This window comes from Pelodiscus sinensis, chromosome 1, assembly GCF_049634645.1.
Source record: "Pelodiscus sinensis isolate JC-2024 chromosome 1, ASM4963464v1, whole genome shotgun sequence".
In the NCBI taxonomy this organism is placed as follows: domain Eukaryota; kingdom Metazoa; phylum Chordata; order Testudines; family Trionychidae; genus Pelodiscus; species Pelodiscus sinensis.
This window is the reverse complement of record NC_134711.1, coordinates 311,192,931-311,210,475: the sequence shown is the minus strand read 5'-3', so window position 1 is coordinate 311,210,475 and position 17,545 is coordinate 311,192,931. Positions and strand designations below refer to the sequence as shown.

Below are 17,545 nucleotides of genomic sequence, written 5' to 3'. Positions count from 1 at the left end.
TTCAAATTGGTTGGCATGAGGCTTGGTGAAACATGAAGGGAAGGTGAATGGTCTGATTTATATGAAAGGAAGAAAATACCTTGGGCAGGAAGTGTGATTGGGGGAAGTACGGCCATCCTGTTGAGGAAGGGAGCAATGTCTATCTGGGCCAAGAAGAAGCTAAGTGAATGCCCTTTGCTCTGTCCATCCTTATTTGTGTATTTTGTTGAGAAGGAGCATGGGGGGAGGTGTACAATAGATGGGGGCTCTATCTGAATATCAAAGCATCTCCCAGGGATCCTTTTTCTATGCCAACTCTGGAGCAAAATAGGGGGCACTTTTTGTTGGTGTTTGTGACAAAAAGATCAATCCGAGGATATCCCCGGTTACGGAAGATTGTTGACAGTATTCTGTAGTGCATCTGCCACTTGTGACCCCAGCATAGTTAATTGAAACTTAGAAGTCCAAACAACAACAGCAGAAAAAATACTTTGGGAAGGAAAAGGGGTTTTGGGAGGGGGGAACAGAACTTGGATCAAATGTGTAGCAAATGTGGAAAGAAAACGAGAACTATCTACAACATTAATGACAATGAGTGAAGAGCACTGCTGAGCTCCATCTCAAGCCCAGGATGGTAAGAAGGAACTGAAGGGAGGGAACCTCACATGTTGTGGAACACCTATAGGGATGTCTCGCTTGAAAAATATTGGTTTATCTTCTTATGTCATATTTATTTCCTGTTTAGTCAATTATTCTATTGACTATATTGCATGTTTTGTTATCTCTTGGAAGTTTCTAACTATCTGGCAAGTAACTCAGGGTTATCCTGTGGTCAGAGTTCCAAGCTACCTTCGTAATCCTTCCAGGAAGAAGTGAGAGGAGGATGGAGGCACTACCAAATAAATGTGTCCCACTCTAAGAAGAGCATAAGGAAGTTGCACTCTGCTGAGCTAGAAAAGAGATCCAAATGAACCCTGATGAATCCATTAAAACCTGCAAGGCAGGGGTGGGGAACCTTTTTTGAGTTTGGGGCCACTGACCCACAGAAAAATCAGTCAGGGGCCACACAAGTGAAAAGAAAAAAAACCCTCAAACAAATCCTCACTGACATCTCCCTGACACACTCCATATATTCCCCTCATACACAAGAGCCTGGGGGAGCCCTGGCTAATACATTTTGAGTGTTCCAGCTCCGGGAGGAGTGTCAAGGGTCTGGAGTGCCAGGATGGGCTCCCCAATGCTGGAGGGGGGGGAGCCCTGAGCCTCGGGGGCCCCATCTGGCCCCCAGGCCTGAGGTTCCCCACTCCTGCTGTAAGGAGACCGGCATTAAATCAGGTAACTGAGAGGACACTACATCAAGTATTAACATATAGGTATGTTAGCATCAGAAGAAACCAAAATATATACATAAAAGGACAATATTGTCCTGTTACACAGTTTTCAAAATGGGGTCCGTCCAGATGTTCAAAGATTACACATCAGAATAGTTCCACTGATGTCAACAGAGCTATGCCAGTCTGCACCAGCTGAAGATCTGCCTCTGCATGCCTAAAGTTGGGGTTCTAAATTTTAAACAAGTTGCCTAAATAATTGTTCCTCAGTCCTAAGCACCAAGCAGCTTCTGTAGAAGTCAATAAGGTCAGACCCTTTTTTTAACCAGTAACCTGATATAAAATATAATGGTCTCCAGGCCAGATCCGCAGGTCAGTAAACAGTATGAAGACTCCTATTCCTCAGCATTTTGTAGTATATGCTCATTAAGTGGCAGATTTTGCCCTCGGGTACACATGGAATGGCAGGGTTGAGTTTCCATCTTCTTTCAAGGGAGCCACCCATGCTCATCTGGTGGTAGAAACCATACGGTCCAAACCCAACTGCACTGATGTGAGTAGGGATTGTCAGTTTAGGATCCCAGTTTGCAAAAGTTAAAAAAAATGCTGTAAATAGGAAACAAATAGTAAGTAGCCACACATCAACATTTAGTAGTTTTGAAGTTTGACACTATAAATCTCTCTCTTTTTTTTGCATCCCTTCAAGATCATAGGCACCAATCCTGCAAACACATAAATATTATTAATAAGAGAGTAGTAAATTTATATTTTCTGCAACTCCGAGGGCTAGAATCTTTATTTTAATGCAAGTTCAACATTTCATGCAGACACTTGGCTCCAACAGCTGGGCTTTAACAAAAACAGTAAATATCAGTAAATTTATGATAAAAGCAATGAGAGCGGCCAACACTGTTTTAAACACACATGCTTGCAGAATCAGATCTGGTGCAGCTTTTCCTTAAAAATAATTTGCACATATCTTCAATGTATTTATATTATTAAAAACCAAAAAGATTGCACTTAATAGGGAAGTATTCTGACCAAGTTGTTTTTAAATCTCTTTTACTTGGTTCTGCTGTTGAAATAAAGCCATTGACACAGCTGTAGTGTCTGACAAAGCTCACAAGCACACAAACACATACACACACACAGCTGCTTGCAGTCAGCTGTGCGCATTCTATTCCAGGGAGGTATGAAATGAATCTGCACACAGCCACCTGTGGCAGTAAGTTCTAATAATTTAGAGCAATCATGATTTATATTCAAGCTGAGATTCTTTACTATTTCTTTTCTCAGGTAAAAACTGTAGGTGTAGCATCAGTTTAATATCTGACAGCTATATCCTCTAACAGCAAACTATATTTCAGATCCTCAACGGTATTTAGGCACCTCATGAAGAGTAGCTCTGTGTAAGCTCAAAAGTTTGTCTCTCTCACCAAGAGAATTTGGTCCAATAAAATATATAACCTCACCCACCTTCTTTCTCTAATTCCCCCATGACTGGTATTCATGCCACCGCTCACTGAATAACTGTTTAAGGTTGTCACTCGCTGTTTTGCATTATCGGGAGTAAGAACCACATGAATCTTAGAGCTGAAAAACACTACTAAATCAGATACCTAAGTCTATCCTGTATACATGCATTTAATGGTCACTAAGTACTTGAAGTCAGATTCTCAGATGGTATTAATTGGGTTATAGTTTCACTGGCTGCTGGTTCACTTCCTGGAGATCTTTCCCCTAAGTTTTTTAAGATCACTCCCAACTGTTTCCCAACTATTCTGAAATAGATAAAAGTAAACATATCTCAGAAAATCCTATTCACAGTTATTCCTTTAAAGATGAAACTTTTTAAATGCCAGCCCAAAATAAACCACATTGATAATATTTTCATCTGGAAACACATTAATATCTCTTGCTACACAAGTGCTTATCAGACCTAGCAAAACTTACACATTACTTATATAAAAATGGTCTACCAGATGTAAACATGTTCCAGTCAGTCAAGTTTCATATTGCATATGAACAAACAAAACTCATGTACACACAGTTACTGATGATATACTCAAAATAAAAGTTTGAAACCCCCTAACTTCTCCTCTATTGTTTTCCTTAACCTGATCATGTCCTTGCAGATGAACATTTCATTTATAACTGCAGAAAGGAGAAATGAGAGCACAAACGGTGTCATGTTTTTTTAATACAACTTATTGAAATCAGATTACATACATTTTTAAAGGGTTAGTTTTGTCTCCTTTTTGTTTTCAACATTCAACACAAACAGAAAGTAAATTAAGACACTTACAGTGAACCAAAACTTCTCTGGTTTCCATGGAAATGTTTAGAAGACTGAGCTGAAGTTAACCAGACGGCTAAATACTAATGCCTTTGTTCCCAGCTACTCTAATCCCTAAGGCTGCCTCTTGTGCACATCATCACACCCAGTAACCTTTTACATTGCAAAACACTCCTTCATGACAGCTGACTTCTAATTCAGTTTGTGGACTCAACCAGATCCTGTTGAAAACATGTTAGCATTGATTCAAACATGCAAAACCAAAATTCCAATAAAATATATATCTACAGTGTCAAAAATGCACTTCTTTAATATTCTACAACTAAAAGGATCACTGGAGATATTTTAATGAATAGGTCTATATCCAGTGCTTGATTCCGATCTAACCAGCCCATTTTAAAATTGGTGTAAATCTTTTGATTTCAGTGGAACTACTCCTGGTTTACCCCCAGGGTAAGCAATATCAAAACCAGATCCATAGCCTATGTGTTATTTGTTGAGAGGATGGGATGGTTAATACTTAAAGTATTCTCCCTAGGTCTTGAATATATCCCCTGGAAGGAAAAGAATTGATGTTGAAGCCATTTTGATGTCACTTAAAAGCAACCAATTAAATTAGGTCATGCAAACCAACATGAAATTACAAACGTTTCTATATCAGTCTCTCTGGTAGCTCAAGGCATACAGCAGGCATCACACAGAGCTAAATCGTGTTTGGTTTACTCACACAAGTGGCCCTATTCCGTTAGGTATACCTTTGTAGTATGCTGTCTACAAAGTACTTGCAAAGCTGGCTTCTGCTGTAACAAAGAAAGACACTGACAAATAAAATTTCACAATCCTCCTCAATACCTGACCTTCCACAATTATTCATATTTACTGGATGTTAATGTGACAAATTCCTCTCCAGTGCAGCTCCTTAACAGTCAATGGAATTACACCTGGGATTAATTTTGATCCAGTGGACTCCTTGAGTCAAGACCATTAAGAGGGTGAGAGGGTATTTTTAAGAGTACCCAAATGATTTGAAAGCAGAAGTCTTATTGACTTTCTCTAGGTCTTGTGCTTTGAATTCTTAGGTGTTTTTGAAAATGCCTCACTTTTTATTAGCTTTACAATTTGCACATCTGAAAACTAACATTTTCTCTGTTTCTGTATAATTTTCCAAAACACCATTGTCATAATTTTTCACATTTGTATCACAGACTGTTTGCTACCCAACCTCCATTTCAAAAGGGCAGACTAAGGAAATGGGGGGGGGGGAGAATCTGATTCCTCAGGGAAATATTTCCACTGAGCTTCTGAATATTTAAAAACATAACCCTTTTATGTAAAAAGACTGGAAAACATGAGGAATCCCTAAAAGTTTCAATGACAGCAAGGATGGTGATCATTCTAGCAGGGACCTTTGTTCCAAGCTCACTCATGACTAGCATCCAAATGATTTATTTCACTGAACAACATAAGGGGGCAAAAGAGTGTAGTTGGTAAGAAATCCAAAACATTGTGAGGATGAATGGATTCCTCTGCATGCTGTGTACAATACAATGCTCCCCAAGACACATAAGTTCATCTGAAAAATGGAGGATTGGAAAACAGATGATACCACCCAGAAAAGCAAGAGAATAATTTTTCCTGTGTAGAAGCTCTGCAGGTGGATAAGTATCTCAAGCTCTTAGTCTGGAGGGATTCATGCTTAGGCTGAACCTATTTGACCAGGATTATTAGTCAAATGTTTGCAGGGAGAATAAATAGAGTAAATGTAAGTGACCCACCCCAATGATGACAACATTCTAGCTGTGTCACATGCAGTGGAGCAACTGTAGAGTCATCAAAGTGTGTGTGTGAGGAGAATAATAAACTATTTTATTGTGGGCTGAGAAAGAGGACAGGCCAGCAGTGAGAACAGGTGCACAAGCAACAGCTGGGGAGGAGATGAGATGCCTAAGTAGTCTGAGTTCATCAGATTATCAGTGTCTCAAGCCTTTTGCTGGAAATAAAAAATAAATGTACAAAATAACATAATTTCTTAATGAAAGTCCCTAGCACTCCAGAACAGAAAGTATGCTGTAATAGCTATTTAACAACTATTCTTTCTAGCATGTTAGCATTTTAGCTATTGCCTTTTGTATACAACATAAAATAAAGGTTTATTTAGAATGTTTTTCCTTTTGTTTTAGCTATATCAGACTAACACGGTTACCTCTCTATTACTATTGTTAAAGTCAGGCAGCATACAGGGTTGGAAATGAATTTAATAATACTGAATATCATATTAGCTGCACCTCTGACCAATTGATGTCTACATCACACATTCAATGCAATTCTGCACAAGTTTTTACTCCTCATATTAGGGTTGTGATTAAAAGTTGTCCTCAATTTTAAACAATTGGGACAAGCAGGCAAGGGAAATGTCCAGCCACAGTGTGATCCCATGGGTGGGAAAGGGGCCTGGAGCAGCCTGGCCCTCCATGGGGCCCGCACACACACTTGTGCCTGGCAGCGCTGTCTGCGGGCATGCCCATGTGCTATGTGCTGCACTCCTCGGTCTGTATGGAGTCATGCATGCGCCCTTGTGCCCAGTCTGCTTCCAGCAGTGGCTGGTGGTGGGAGGGCGTCTCCCACCAGGACCAGACGTGTGGGTGGCCTCCCCTGAGCCTGTGAGCAAGATCCCGGGGTTGCTCAGGGGCTGCCTCTTAAGGCCACATGGCGCAAACTGGTGCTGCACATGCTTCCTGGACTGCAGCACGACGTCCAGGACAAGAAGGCCAAGCGATGATCGCACCCCATCCCCTCTGCGCCTGCCTCCTCCATCCTGTGTGTGTGGAAAACTGAGAACACTCACCTGATGATCCCTCCCCACCATCAGAGGATGTCTGCAACATGTCCTGGCCCAGGATACCAGCTCCAGGCTCAGCGTCACGGTGCTGGCCATGTCCTCCTCCTGCTGCCCCTGCTATCCCTCCTTCTCCTCCTCCACGACCTCTGGGCAGGCAATGATGTGCATCTCAAGGCCGGAGTCTACCGCCACAGGTGGGGGAAGGGCTTCCCCACCCCCCAGGATCTGGTGCAGCTCCTGGTAATGGGGGCAGGAGTGGGGTCCTGCCCTGGAGCATGAGCTGTGCTCCCTGGCCCTGGCATAGCCCTGGTGGAGCTCCTTGACTTTACTCCGGACTTGTTCTAAGGTCCGGGGGGGGGGGGGGTCCCCACTACACCAGGACCTCAGCCATGCATCCATAGATTTTCGCATTTTGGCGCTGGGACTGCAGATCCTGTAGGGTCTCTTCCTCCTCCCATAGCTCAAGCAGGGACAGCATCTCCGCTCTAGACCAGGAGGGTGCACGCTGCTTGCTATCCGTGGCTGGGTTCTGGGAGCCTTGGTGCTGCTTTCTGCGAGGGCCAGGGGTGTCTCGGGGGGCTTGTGGCTTGGCCATAGCTCCGATTCTGGGTGGCAGGGAGAGCCACGCGGTCAGGTGCAGCTCTCTGGGCCAGCTTCCTGCCACAAGGCTTGTCCAGGGTGCCTGCAGCTTTAAGAGGATCCAGGAGACAGGGAACCTCTGGTGGACACTCCATCCAAAGTAATCACCTGTGTTATTTCCTGGAGGCCTCTTCTTTGGGGAAAAAAATCCCTCTTTCCCGTCCACACACACCTTTTTCCAAAAGAGCTCTTTAGGAAAAAAGCTTCTTCCTCATTGAAAGAGGTTTACTGCTGTTGGAAAACCCCTTCCATTTTTTCAACTTTCTGTTGAAAGAATGAAATAGCGGTGTGGACATAAGTGTAGTTTTTTTGGAAAACTCAAAGTAGGAATAAGAGAGCCTCCGGAAAAGGGCTTTATTCCGGAGGATCGCACCAGTCTAGACGCTTTTTTCCGACTTTTCCCCAAGCCGGAAAAAAAGCAGCGGCTATGTTTATTTAAATCCCGCGGGGGATATTTAAATCCCCTGCGGATTTCCCTATTCCCAAGTTCAAAATTAGCATGCCCCTTCCGAAGAAGGGGCCAGTGTAGACGTAGCTATAATGTTTAATGACTTTCTAAAACTGCAAAACAGAGACTTTTGCTCTTCCTAATACTGTCTCTTTTCCCACAGTAAATAAAGATGTCCCTGAAGTAACCTTTGGGAACTCAGTATAGGAAATGAAAAGTTTAATGATAATCTAATTTGCAGCAAGAGGCAAATGTGATGGGGAAATATCTGAAACAGAACAACACAGACCAGACTTTCAGCAGGAGCAATTGTCCCAATGCAGAAGAAATTGAGGAGCTATGTGTAAATGATGGGGTTGTTATTACTAATGAATTAGCAGATTTACTTGAAGATAAGGAATGGAAATGTGTGGAAAATGATGGAGTATCATTCAACTTTACTGATCATGTTAAGGAGAGGGATGATAAAGAATTATGTGACTCACATGAAAGAGGAGAATAATGACAAGGAAAAATCTGGTTTATATGGAAAGAAGAAAAAAGATAAAGAAGAATCATACTTGCATCATGACAGAACCAACTGTGAGAAAAACTGCACACCACAAATTGATACATCAGATCCTGCTCTATGGCTGGTGAGCCTAAATTTTGCCAATATTGATCACACAAATTTGAACATGTCAAGCAAAATTGAGGATATGACATTTCCTGTAAATAGGCAGAAGTAACACTTCTCAAAGTCACACTGTGAAAGAGTGCTCAATAAGGGAGTGTCTAAGCTACATGGCTCCATTGATGGAGCCATGTAGATTAGGCTGATCAGCAAAGGGAAATGAAGCCGCGATTTAAATAATCGCGGCTTCATTTAAATTTAAATGGCTGCCACGCTGAGCCGACAAACAGCTAATCAGCTGTTTGTCGGCTCAGCACACTAGTCTGGACACTCCCGCGCCGACCTGAAAGCCCTTTATCGACCTCCCCGTTATGCCTCGAAGGATGAAGTTTACCGGGGAGGTCGATAAAGGGCTTTCATGTCAGCAGGGGAGCGTCCAGACTAGCGCGCTGAGCCGACAAACAGCTGATTAGCTGTTTGTTGGCTCTGCTTGGCAGCCATTTAAATTTAAATGAAGCCGCAATTTTTTAAATCGCGGCTTCATTTCCCTTTGCCGAACAAACAAATCTACATGGCTCCGTTGATGGAGCCATGTAGTTTAGACGTGAGAAACTGAATCAGCATTTGCTAATTTTCTCAAAATGAACTGATCAAGAGTTCTGGTTTTGTTGCAAAATATTTGATAGGAATGCCAAACCGTTGCTTGCACTTTCTGAATACAATTACTGACATAACTTGGTTGATACTCTGAAGCAACATAAAAAGTCACTTGGCTATTTTATAGCCTACTCCAAATGGATGGAGGACAAGTCCAGGCTCAAGTTGAATAAAGGCATAGATGGAGAAAACCAGTGCATTATTAATGTAAAAACCCAGCAATGGAGGACACTCTTGAGCATCTGATCTCAATTACTCTCTATGTTAGAAAGAATAATTTGACTTTCCAGGAGTTGTCAGGTAAGTTGTTCACTGAATATAGTGATAATGTCCTCAGTTTGGCAGTGTTCCTTGGAAAAAGTAATGATGTCATGCATAAGCAACTGTCTTGAGCAGTTCGTAAAGAAGCTAAGGACAATTACTGCAGCAAAACTATTCAAACAAATTGACTGACTATGGCAAGGAAGGTGCTTGTTAACATATTGATGAAGTGTGGCAAAGCAAAGTACTACACTGTAATAATGGACTACTCTCCTGACATTAATCAAAGTGGAAAGATATCATTTGATTTGATTGACAACAAGGATAGCTCTATCCAAGTAAAAGAACACTTTATTTATTTCTGCTTTGTATGCAACTCTACTGAAAAAGGTCTAACAACCTGTTTTTGAGTATTTTGAATGAGAATAAAATAAAACTTCAGGACTGCCATGGCATGAACATGAAGAAAAGAAACAGTGGCATGCAGGCAAGGATTCTTGCGCTGAATCCAAGAGCTTTCATTGTACCTTGTTGCTGCCATTCCATCAACCTGGATGTGTCAGATATGACATCATCATCCTAAGTTTCAGTATCTCTCTTCAGAGTATTGCTAAGGATATATGTCTTGTTTTCAGCATCAGTTATCAGGAGGAAGATCCTCACAAACAATGTTATAAGTCTGACCATGAAGCTGCTAATTGACACTTGCTGGGAGAGCCACATTGATGGTATAAGGCCAGTGAGGTACCGAGTGACTGAGATTTATAACATCTTGTTGGAACTGGTGCATTTGAGTAAAGCCACGGCTAAAAACTGACATAAGGCACAAAGCCTGGAAAACAAATCACTGACTTTCAAATTTCTGTTCTCAGCTATGGTTTGGTATGAGATCCTGTTCCAAGTGAATGTTGTAAGCAAGGCATTATAAACTCAATCGACAGACATCACAGCCACTACTAGTTCGATGAGAAGCTGCCTTGATTTTGTTGTGGCATTTAGAGGCAACAGATTTGAACATGCCAGCTCTGCTACTAAAGAAATGGTGAAAAACTTAGGAATTGTGCCTGTCTTCAAAGAAACTTGTATTCCTCAGAGAAGAGAGTTTGGGTACAAGGGTAGAGATGAGGCAATGAGAAGCTCAAAAGAAAAAATCACGAGGGAGTTTTTTGCTCACTCGTTGGCACTGCTCAAATGTCCATCAAAGAAAGGTTTGGAAAGACCTAAGATCTATGGTTTTTATGTGACCTTAGTAAGCTGCTGGCAGACTGGAAAATTCTCTTGAAAAATTGTAAAGATCTTCACCAGATTCTGACATATGGGGAATGTTCAGACTTTGATGATAAAGACCTCTATGTCAAATTAGATAACATTTCTCACATTTTGCAACACGGGAACCACTCTCCCTCCAAGTTCTCCAATTCATTCATGATGCTGAGCTGAAAGACACTTTTCCTAACATGTAGATAGCTTTGAGGATTCTGTTCACATTGCTGGTCACAGGCTCATTAAAGAATATCTTTGATTGATGATGGCCAACAAGAGACCGACATCGCTTTTTATTTTGTTGCTGAAAATGCCACAAGCTAGTGCTTCAGCTCATGAGGGCAAAGGTGAGAAAAGTGACCTGATTGTAGCATTATTTAATACTGTTGGTGCATAATTGAATTTCTTGACATTAGTACATCCAATTATTAAAAATAAAAAACTTTCTATAAGCTCAGAGGAAACTAAAATTTTATTTGCTTATATGTAGCATGAATAAATAAAGCTTTACAGATTATAGAGTGCAAATTTATCAACTTATAAGATAGGGATAAATCATGCATCAAAGTTGTGAAATGGGATGCAAATGCAGTAAAAATAGGGTATTCAAAAGTTTGACAAACTAAGCTAGGGAGCCAAAGATGCTCCTTGCCTGGGGAGCAATTTGGTGTTGGCTGGCTGTCCCTACATGGCTCTTTATTTGGACAGTGTCTCTTTTAGCTACACCGTTATTTCTAGCAGTGTCCTGCTGGCAGAGCCTTTCCCTGCCATTCCCCATCACCATCACCACCAGAGCTTTCTACTGGCAGGTTTACCTACACACTACAGCATAAATATAGCTTGCTTTTCACTATGGCATTTAGCAACCCATACTCTTTACACTGCCTCAAATTGTGTGTAGTGTAGACATATCTGTAGAGTTTAAGGTTATATGGGACCACACAGAGGGGCCTGGAGCAAGTTGAGGGGGGGCCAGTTGTACACCCAAAGAAGGGACGGACTGAGGGCAGAAGGAGTGGGGCTGAGAGCAGTCAGCTCTTAGCAGCACCCAGACCATAGTGCTGGCCCTCCCGCAGCCCTCAAAGCTGTGTGCAGTGGCATTCTGGCACTCCCATGGCAGTTCAAAGGTGTCCGGGGTGCCAGCCACCACCATAGTCACAGTTCATTATATGTAATCTTATGCCCATTGTCATTTCTTGAACAGCTCTGAGCTCCTTTGTATGACCGGGCCCTGGGACAATTGCCCTCTTTGCCCAGCCCCCCATTGGTGGGTCTGGGACCACAATATCATTTAGTCTGACTTTCTGAATACAGAGGCTATTAAATTCCACCCAGGTATCCACATACTGAGCCCAATGAACATGCATCAAATGCTATAAATATTCAAATGCATCCAGCCTGAATGAACTGTATTCATTTTCCAGACACCCAGCTATTTTTGATTCCAGTTCTAAATGCTTTTTTCTTAGGATGATTAAATTAAGCCTTTTAAACAAAACCATGGGACATAATATGGACTGTAAGGAAAGCAGCTTTGAGTAGTCTATATAAAATGGAGGGAAGCCTCCTCACTCATTAATGCCAATAAAAGCTGGAGTTTGGGATTTAATATATTTGATTAAATCAGCATCTTGTTACAAAGAAATGTTCAATTGCCAATGGGAATGCTGAGCCAAGTATATCTGAGAACACAGCCTGTGACTCAAGCTGCAGTTTTGCACAGTACCTGCTTGGATTAATAGTGTTTTAATTTACACAAGCTTGATTAACATTGCAGCAAATGCAAGCAGCGACAATATATATGGAGCTGCAGTGAACTTAAAAATGCTGGCATCCAATTAATAAGGCATTAGTGTGTGATCACATTCCCCCCACCCCTGACAACCACACTCTTCATCTTCAGTCAACATTCAATTAACATCCTTCTTCATGTTAATTGCCTCCAGCAGCATTGGCAGAGTGGGCAAAAAAGTGCTGATCAAGAATTCAAAGGTTCCTGACCTCCAGTTTGCAGAATTTCTATTTCCAAATGCTGAATTCATTAAAATGAAAGACACATTACAGCATGCACAAAATAAGGGCGTTAGCATCATGACCCTACAGCAACATTCACTGTAATTTGGGTCTTAATCAATTGTGCTATTATTTTACTGCCTCAACAATGTAATTTAAGTCAGGTAGAGTTGTATATATGTCTCTGAGAACATGAGCTGACCAACTAGGTGATACTTTGCTAAGTTATAGCGTTCTGTTCATTATATGTAATCTTATGCCCATTGTCATTTCTTGAACAGTGCAAAACTCTTTGTCTACGTCTTTACTTCAAGGCTTTTCTGCAAGAGGAAATGCAAATGGAGCACTCATTTGCATATGTCACGCTCACATTTGCATTTCCTCTTTGGATCCCTTTTGCGCAAAAAAGACCTGTGTAAACGGCTCCTTTTTGCGCAAAAAAAACCCTTTTGTACAAGAGCCATTCTTCCTGAAAAAATGAGGAAGAATGACTCTTGCACAAAAGAGGGTTTTTGCGCAAAAAGGAGCCATCTACACCGCTCTTTTTTGCACAAAAACCTCTTGTGCAAAAGGGATCTGAAGAGGAAATGCAAATGCCAGCGCGACATATGCAAATGAGTGCTCCATTTGCATTTCCTCTTGTGGAAAAGCCTTGCAGTATAGACATAGCCTTTGTGTCCTGGACCAAACTTCTTGACATCATGATACCATGGATTCCTCAAAGAAAAAACAGTCTTAGTTTTAGAGACTGTCTCCACACAGGAATCACATACAAGTATGCTTCTACGTCTAAATCACAAAAGGACCTAGCGCAATGGTACTAGACTAGATAGTCTTATGAGAAAAGGAGACTAAGAGGCTAGTGTCAAGGTCTGCCTGCACTGATGGAGGTGTCAACAGAGCTGGGTCCTTTTTTGTCCATTTGTGCACCTGACCTATTATTATTGCCATTTTAGTGCTGTTTATGGAGATGGTGGGCTGGGGTGGAGGAGTTATGATAGGTTTAGAGTGGATGCAAAACCAGGCACTACCTCATGAGGGAAAAGGCTCAGTAAAGGGGTGACTGAAAGTCAGTATCCAGGATTGAGCCAGAGGAACCTATTTGCTACTATAGGAGCATTAGAGAGCACAGTAGACTATGGCTATAATGAAGTAGGGCACTTTTAATTGCTGAACACTGAGTTATAATTTAAAGAATCTGAAAAGTCAGACCTGAACTTTTTGGCTTTCCATCTGCTCACGTATGATAACATCTGCATTGTTTACTATCCCTCCCCAGTGCTCAGACTGTGCATCAGGACCATGGCCTGGCCCAGTTAGTAGGTGACTTTTCCAAACTGCTCTAAAACTGAAGTCCACATGTGGTGTAAAAACAAAACTCATTAATTCATTGCTCCACAGGGGACACTGCTCCTGGGAATTATCAGACACACTCAGACCACACCATTCCTTTACCTGGGTTGGATACCAAGCTATGGGCTTCTGTGACTCATCAGCACCCACTTCACTTTTCATGAACAAAATTCACCTTTGTTGTAGTCACAGAGGTCTGGTCTACACTTCATGGGAAGGTTAAAGTAAGATACATAGCTGGAGCTGATGTATTTTAAATCCCCCTCCACACAGTGGGAGGTCAATGGGAGCAAACACTCCTGTCAGCTTTCTTTGCTCCTTGTGAGGAGTAGGAGTACCAACACCGATGCGAGAGCCCTTTGAGTTCAATCTATACTACACCTACTAAATTGCACCCCAGAAGATTGACCATGGCAGCATCAATCTTCCATATAATATAGATGTGCCTTAAGTGTACAAAGCTATTATTATAACATGCATTCCTTTTTTCCCCATTTCTGAAGCTTTTCAAGATTCTATCCAAAAAGAGGACTTAACAGAAATAAGAGGAGAAATATATTTTCCTTCCCCCCTCAAAGGGCTGGAGTAATCTTTGTATTACTGCCTGTTTGAATTACGTTTTATCAAATTACTGGAGCTGTGCAAATAGAGGAAAGAATTCTCCATGGCTATTCATTCAAATTCTCAAGTGAATTTATCATTTTTACAATATTTTGGTGATTGTTTCATCTAACTTTGTGCAAAAAAAAAAGAGAGAGAGAATCTGAAGCTCACAAAACATTTAAAAGTATATGTTCAGTTATAAAATTTACAAAATGCAACATACACTGTATTAGTTATCCAATCAGGAAACAGGAATGTGTTTGCACTTCCATTTTTATTTATTTATTTATTTATTTGCAAAAGAGTAAATCCACTCTTTCGGAGAGCCCTGTATGCCTTGTTCTATGAGGGATAAAGGCCCCGCCGAAAGAGGAGGCTTTTCTGCCACTTGATCTCTTCCAGAAAAGTGATCGAAAAAGCTATAGTGTAGACCTAGTCTAATTTTAATTTTATATGTGGAAGGTAAAGGATTCAGTTTTACCTTCCAAACACATTCCAAAATCATGAGGGAAAGTTAAAATGTTGCTTTAAAATCACGAGATTTCAAAATAACAAATTTGGAGGTTTTGTTCTATTTGTGTTCTGATGCTTATGATTCAAAGTCTCACATTTTCAAGCTTTTCTCCACACATGTGACAACTAGAATTTTCTAAAGAAAGCTAAAATTATCATGTGCTCACACAACTCCATGTTTTGGGTCTGTAAAAAAAATCCAAATATCACAAGTTTCACAATAAAAATGCAAGAGTTGACAACACTGTAAAATACCACTTGCTTCCACGGTCTTGATACTGTTCATGAGCCAGACACAAAACTCATTGAAGTTAGTGGTATTCCAGTGCATCAGCAGACTTTAGATCATAGTCTATATTTCCTGCCCAAGGAATGGTCTATAAATGCTGCTTATTGTATTTTTGATCAGTATGTGTGTCAATTGAAAATGTTCTATGAAGCTTGAGTTTGTTTTAGAAATACAAAATATAAAACCACATTTTTTTGGCATTTGGTTCTAAGTAGTACAATACTGAAGTTCATAGTAACTTTTGAGGGTAAGTACGTTAGAATTTGCCTGTGACTTAGTAAAGTTGCTGTCATAAGCTCCATCTGTGGACTTCTCTCAACAAGGTCTCCAAACTGATGGCCGGAGAGAAGAAGGAAAGCAGTCAATCCATTTAGGAAGCAAAAGATATTTTTAAAATAATGTAAAGTCATCATATTTTGTTGAACATTAATAATTCCCACCCACAAAACAAAACTACATTCTGCTTTCATGATAACAGCCTAATGAAGCACAGCTGCTTTACATGCTTTAGAGGTAAATTAAGATACAACAGGATGTTCAGTAATTGTGTAAAAATCAAGTTCCTTAAGTAATCATGTCACCTAATCTGCAGAAAAGCTTTTCTGTATATGAAAGCCACCTTTGTGCTCTAATTATGATTATAGTTTCTTTGGATTGTTTGTTTAACATGTACTTATGCATTGCATAGCATTTTTTATAAAAAGAAAAGCCACGTGTAAAATAGTCATTATGGCAATTATACCAAGATCCAAATTATGTCTTCAGATAGCCATGCCTAATGACATTATACCTAAACTTGTAGTCCTAAACTTGTAGCCCTAAACTTGTAGGCAAGGCTCCTCACAACATCAATGAAGTGTTAGGAGTGAAAAGTGTGGGTCTCTATTCACTTCAATGGGAGTCAAACACATATCTTCAGCTAGAAATTGATTCTGCACTGATTTACAACAGGATGATGCAGCAGTTCAAGAAGATTAGAAATAGGCACTATGAGTTGGTCAGAAAACAGGAGGAAAAAAGGAGTATTTCATTTCTTCCACAATTTTCTAACCAGCTCTAATTAAAACCTCATTTTGCAGGTTTAGTTGTGGTGTTGGGTACCTTAAAAATAATTAAAATACTATTTGTAAAAAAAAATACTAGGGGGCTGTGCCTGCTCACCAACCCCCCTCCCTCTAGTGACTTTCATTGTCAGAGAGCGAGATGATGTCATTTTGTTGCCTGCAGGAAATACATTTTTTATATTCAGAGAGAGAAAATATACAGGTTACCCAAAAATTGAGGCAAGTTTTATCACTTTATTGAATAACTAGAAATGAACTTGGAGGGACCATAACTGTAGATATAAACATACCATGGAGTTTGACCCTGGATCTGAACTTTGTTGCTTAATCCATCTGTAAAGCAACACATGCTATCTTCTGATTTCTGTTCCTAATTCTCTGTTATCAAACACTGCCATTCTGTCGCACCCATTACTCATCTAATGTCAGATTCTGTTCTCATTTCAAGTTATATCTGTAAAAATCTGGTACAACTCCACTCTCTTCAATGCGGTTTCTCTCCACTGAGAGCAGAACTTGGCACCTTGGCAATGTTCCATTCTAGATTCAGATTACTACTGCCCGATTTAAAAATCTCACAACCTGAAGTTTAATTGGAAAAATGGAAATGATCACCTTGCGTCCAGCACTGCCTAGGTTTTGTTTTCATGTCAGTTAGATTTGTATTTTTTGTAGTTGTTCATGTAAGGTCTAAGTCTGTATTGACTCACAATGGTGTAAATCTAGAGTAATTCCTGTGAATTCAGTGGGGTTGCCAGATGGTCCCCCAAAAAATCCAGACACAGTATTTTGGTCAAGAAAAAAAAAGAGTGCAGGATAATAAGTACTGCCTCTCCCAGCCACTCCTCCCGCCCCTTCTGACGGGCTCAGACGGGCAATCGCAGCCCTGCCTCCCAACTGGGATGCCCAGGCTGGGAGGCAGGACCGCGACTGACGCTCTGGGCACGTCAGAAGCGGCGGGGGGCAGGGGGAGTGGCTGGGACTTCACAATCTTGTCTTTCAGGAACAGTTGAATTCTAGTTCAATATGAAAAGCTGTTCCACAATACAATGCTATTCATTATATGAGTTACATCTGAGATAATTATCAGGAAGATTTCCCTTTCTATCCATCATAACCCCACTGGAATAAATGGAATTGCACAGGCATAAGTGAGTGCAGAATGTGATCCATGTAGCTTATTTATTAAGGGTTAAATGACCTAGGATGACATGAACAACTCCTGTTGACTTTAATGGGAGCCTCACTTGCAAATCTGATGGAAAAATGTGGCTGCAAACTTTTCCTTGGAGACTTGTATATATTTTTGTATAATTTGGTTTGGTCTAATGGCCCCATTCTGTTTCAACTGAAAATAGTAGGAACTGGATTGCAGAATCCAGTT

At 40.8% G+C, this 17,545-nt stretch overlaps 1 protein-coding gene across 14 annotated transcripts in view; it reads right to left on the bottom strand.

Annotated features, from left to right (window-relative positions):
- The window catches only part of DLG2 (discs large MAGUK scaffold protein 2), a 1,555,116-nt gene that overhangs the window by 1,420,830 nt on the left and 116,741 nt on the right, over window positions 1–17,545 (bottom strand). The window contains exon 1 of one of the 14 annotated variants that reach the window (XM_014578093.3): window positions 3,616–3,765. The exons of the other annotated variants lie outside the window; for them this stretch is intronic. Within the exon in view, the coding sequence (XP_014433579.2) occupies window positions 3,616–3,643 (28 nt within the window). The 5' untranslated portion in view covers window positions 3,644–3,765. Of the gene's footprint in view, window positions 1–3,615; window positions 3,766–17,545 lie in introns of those variants that run through there. 14 annotated transcript variants of the gene reach the window in all.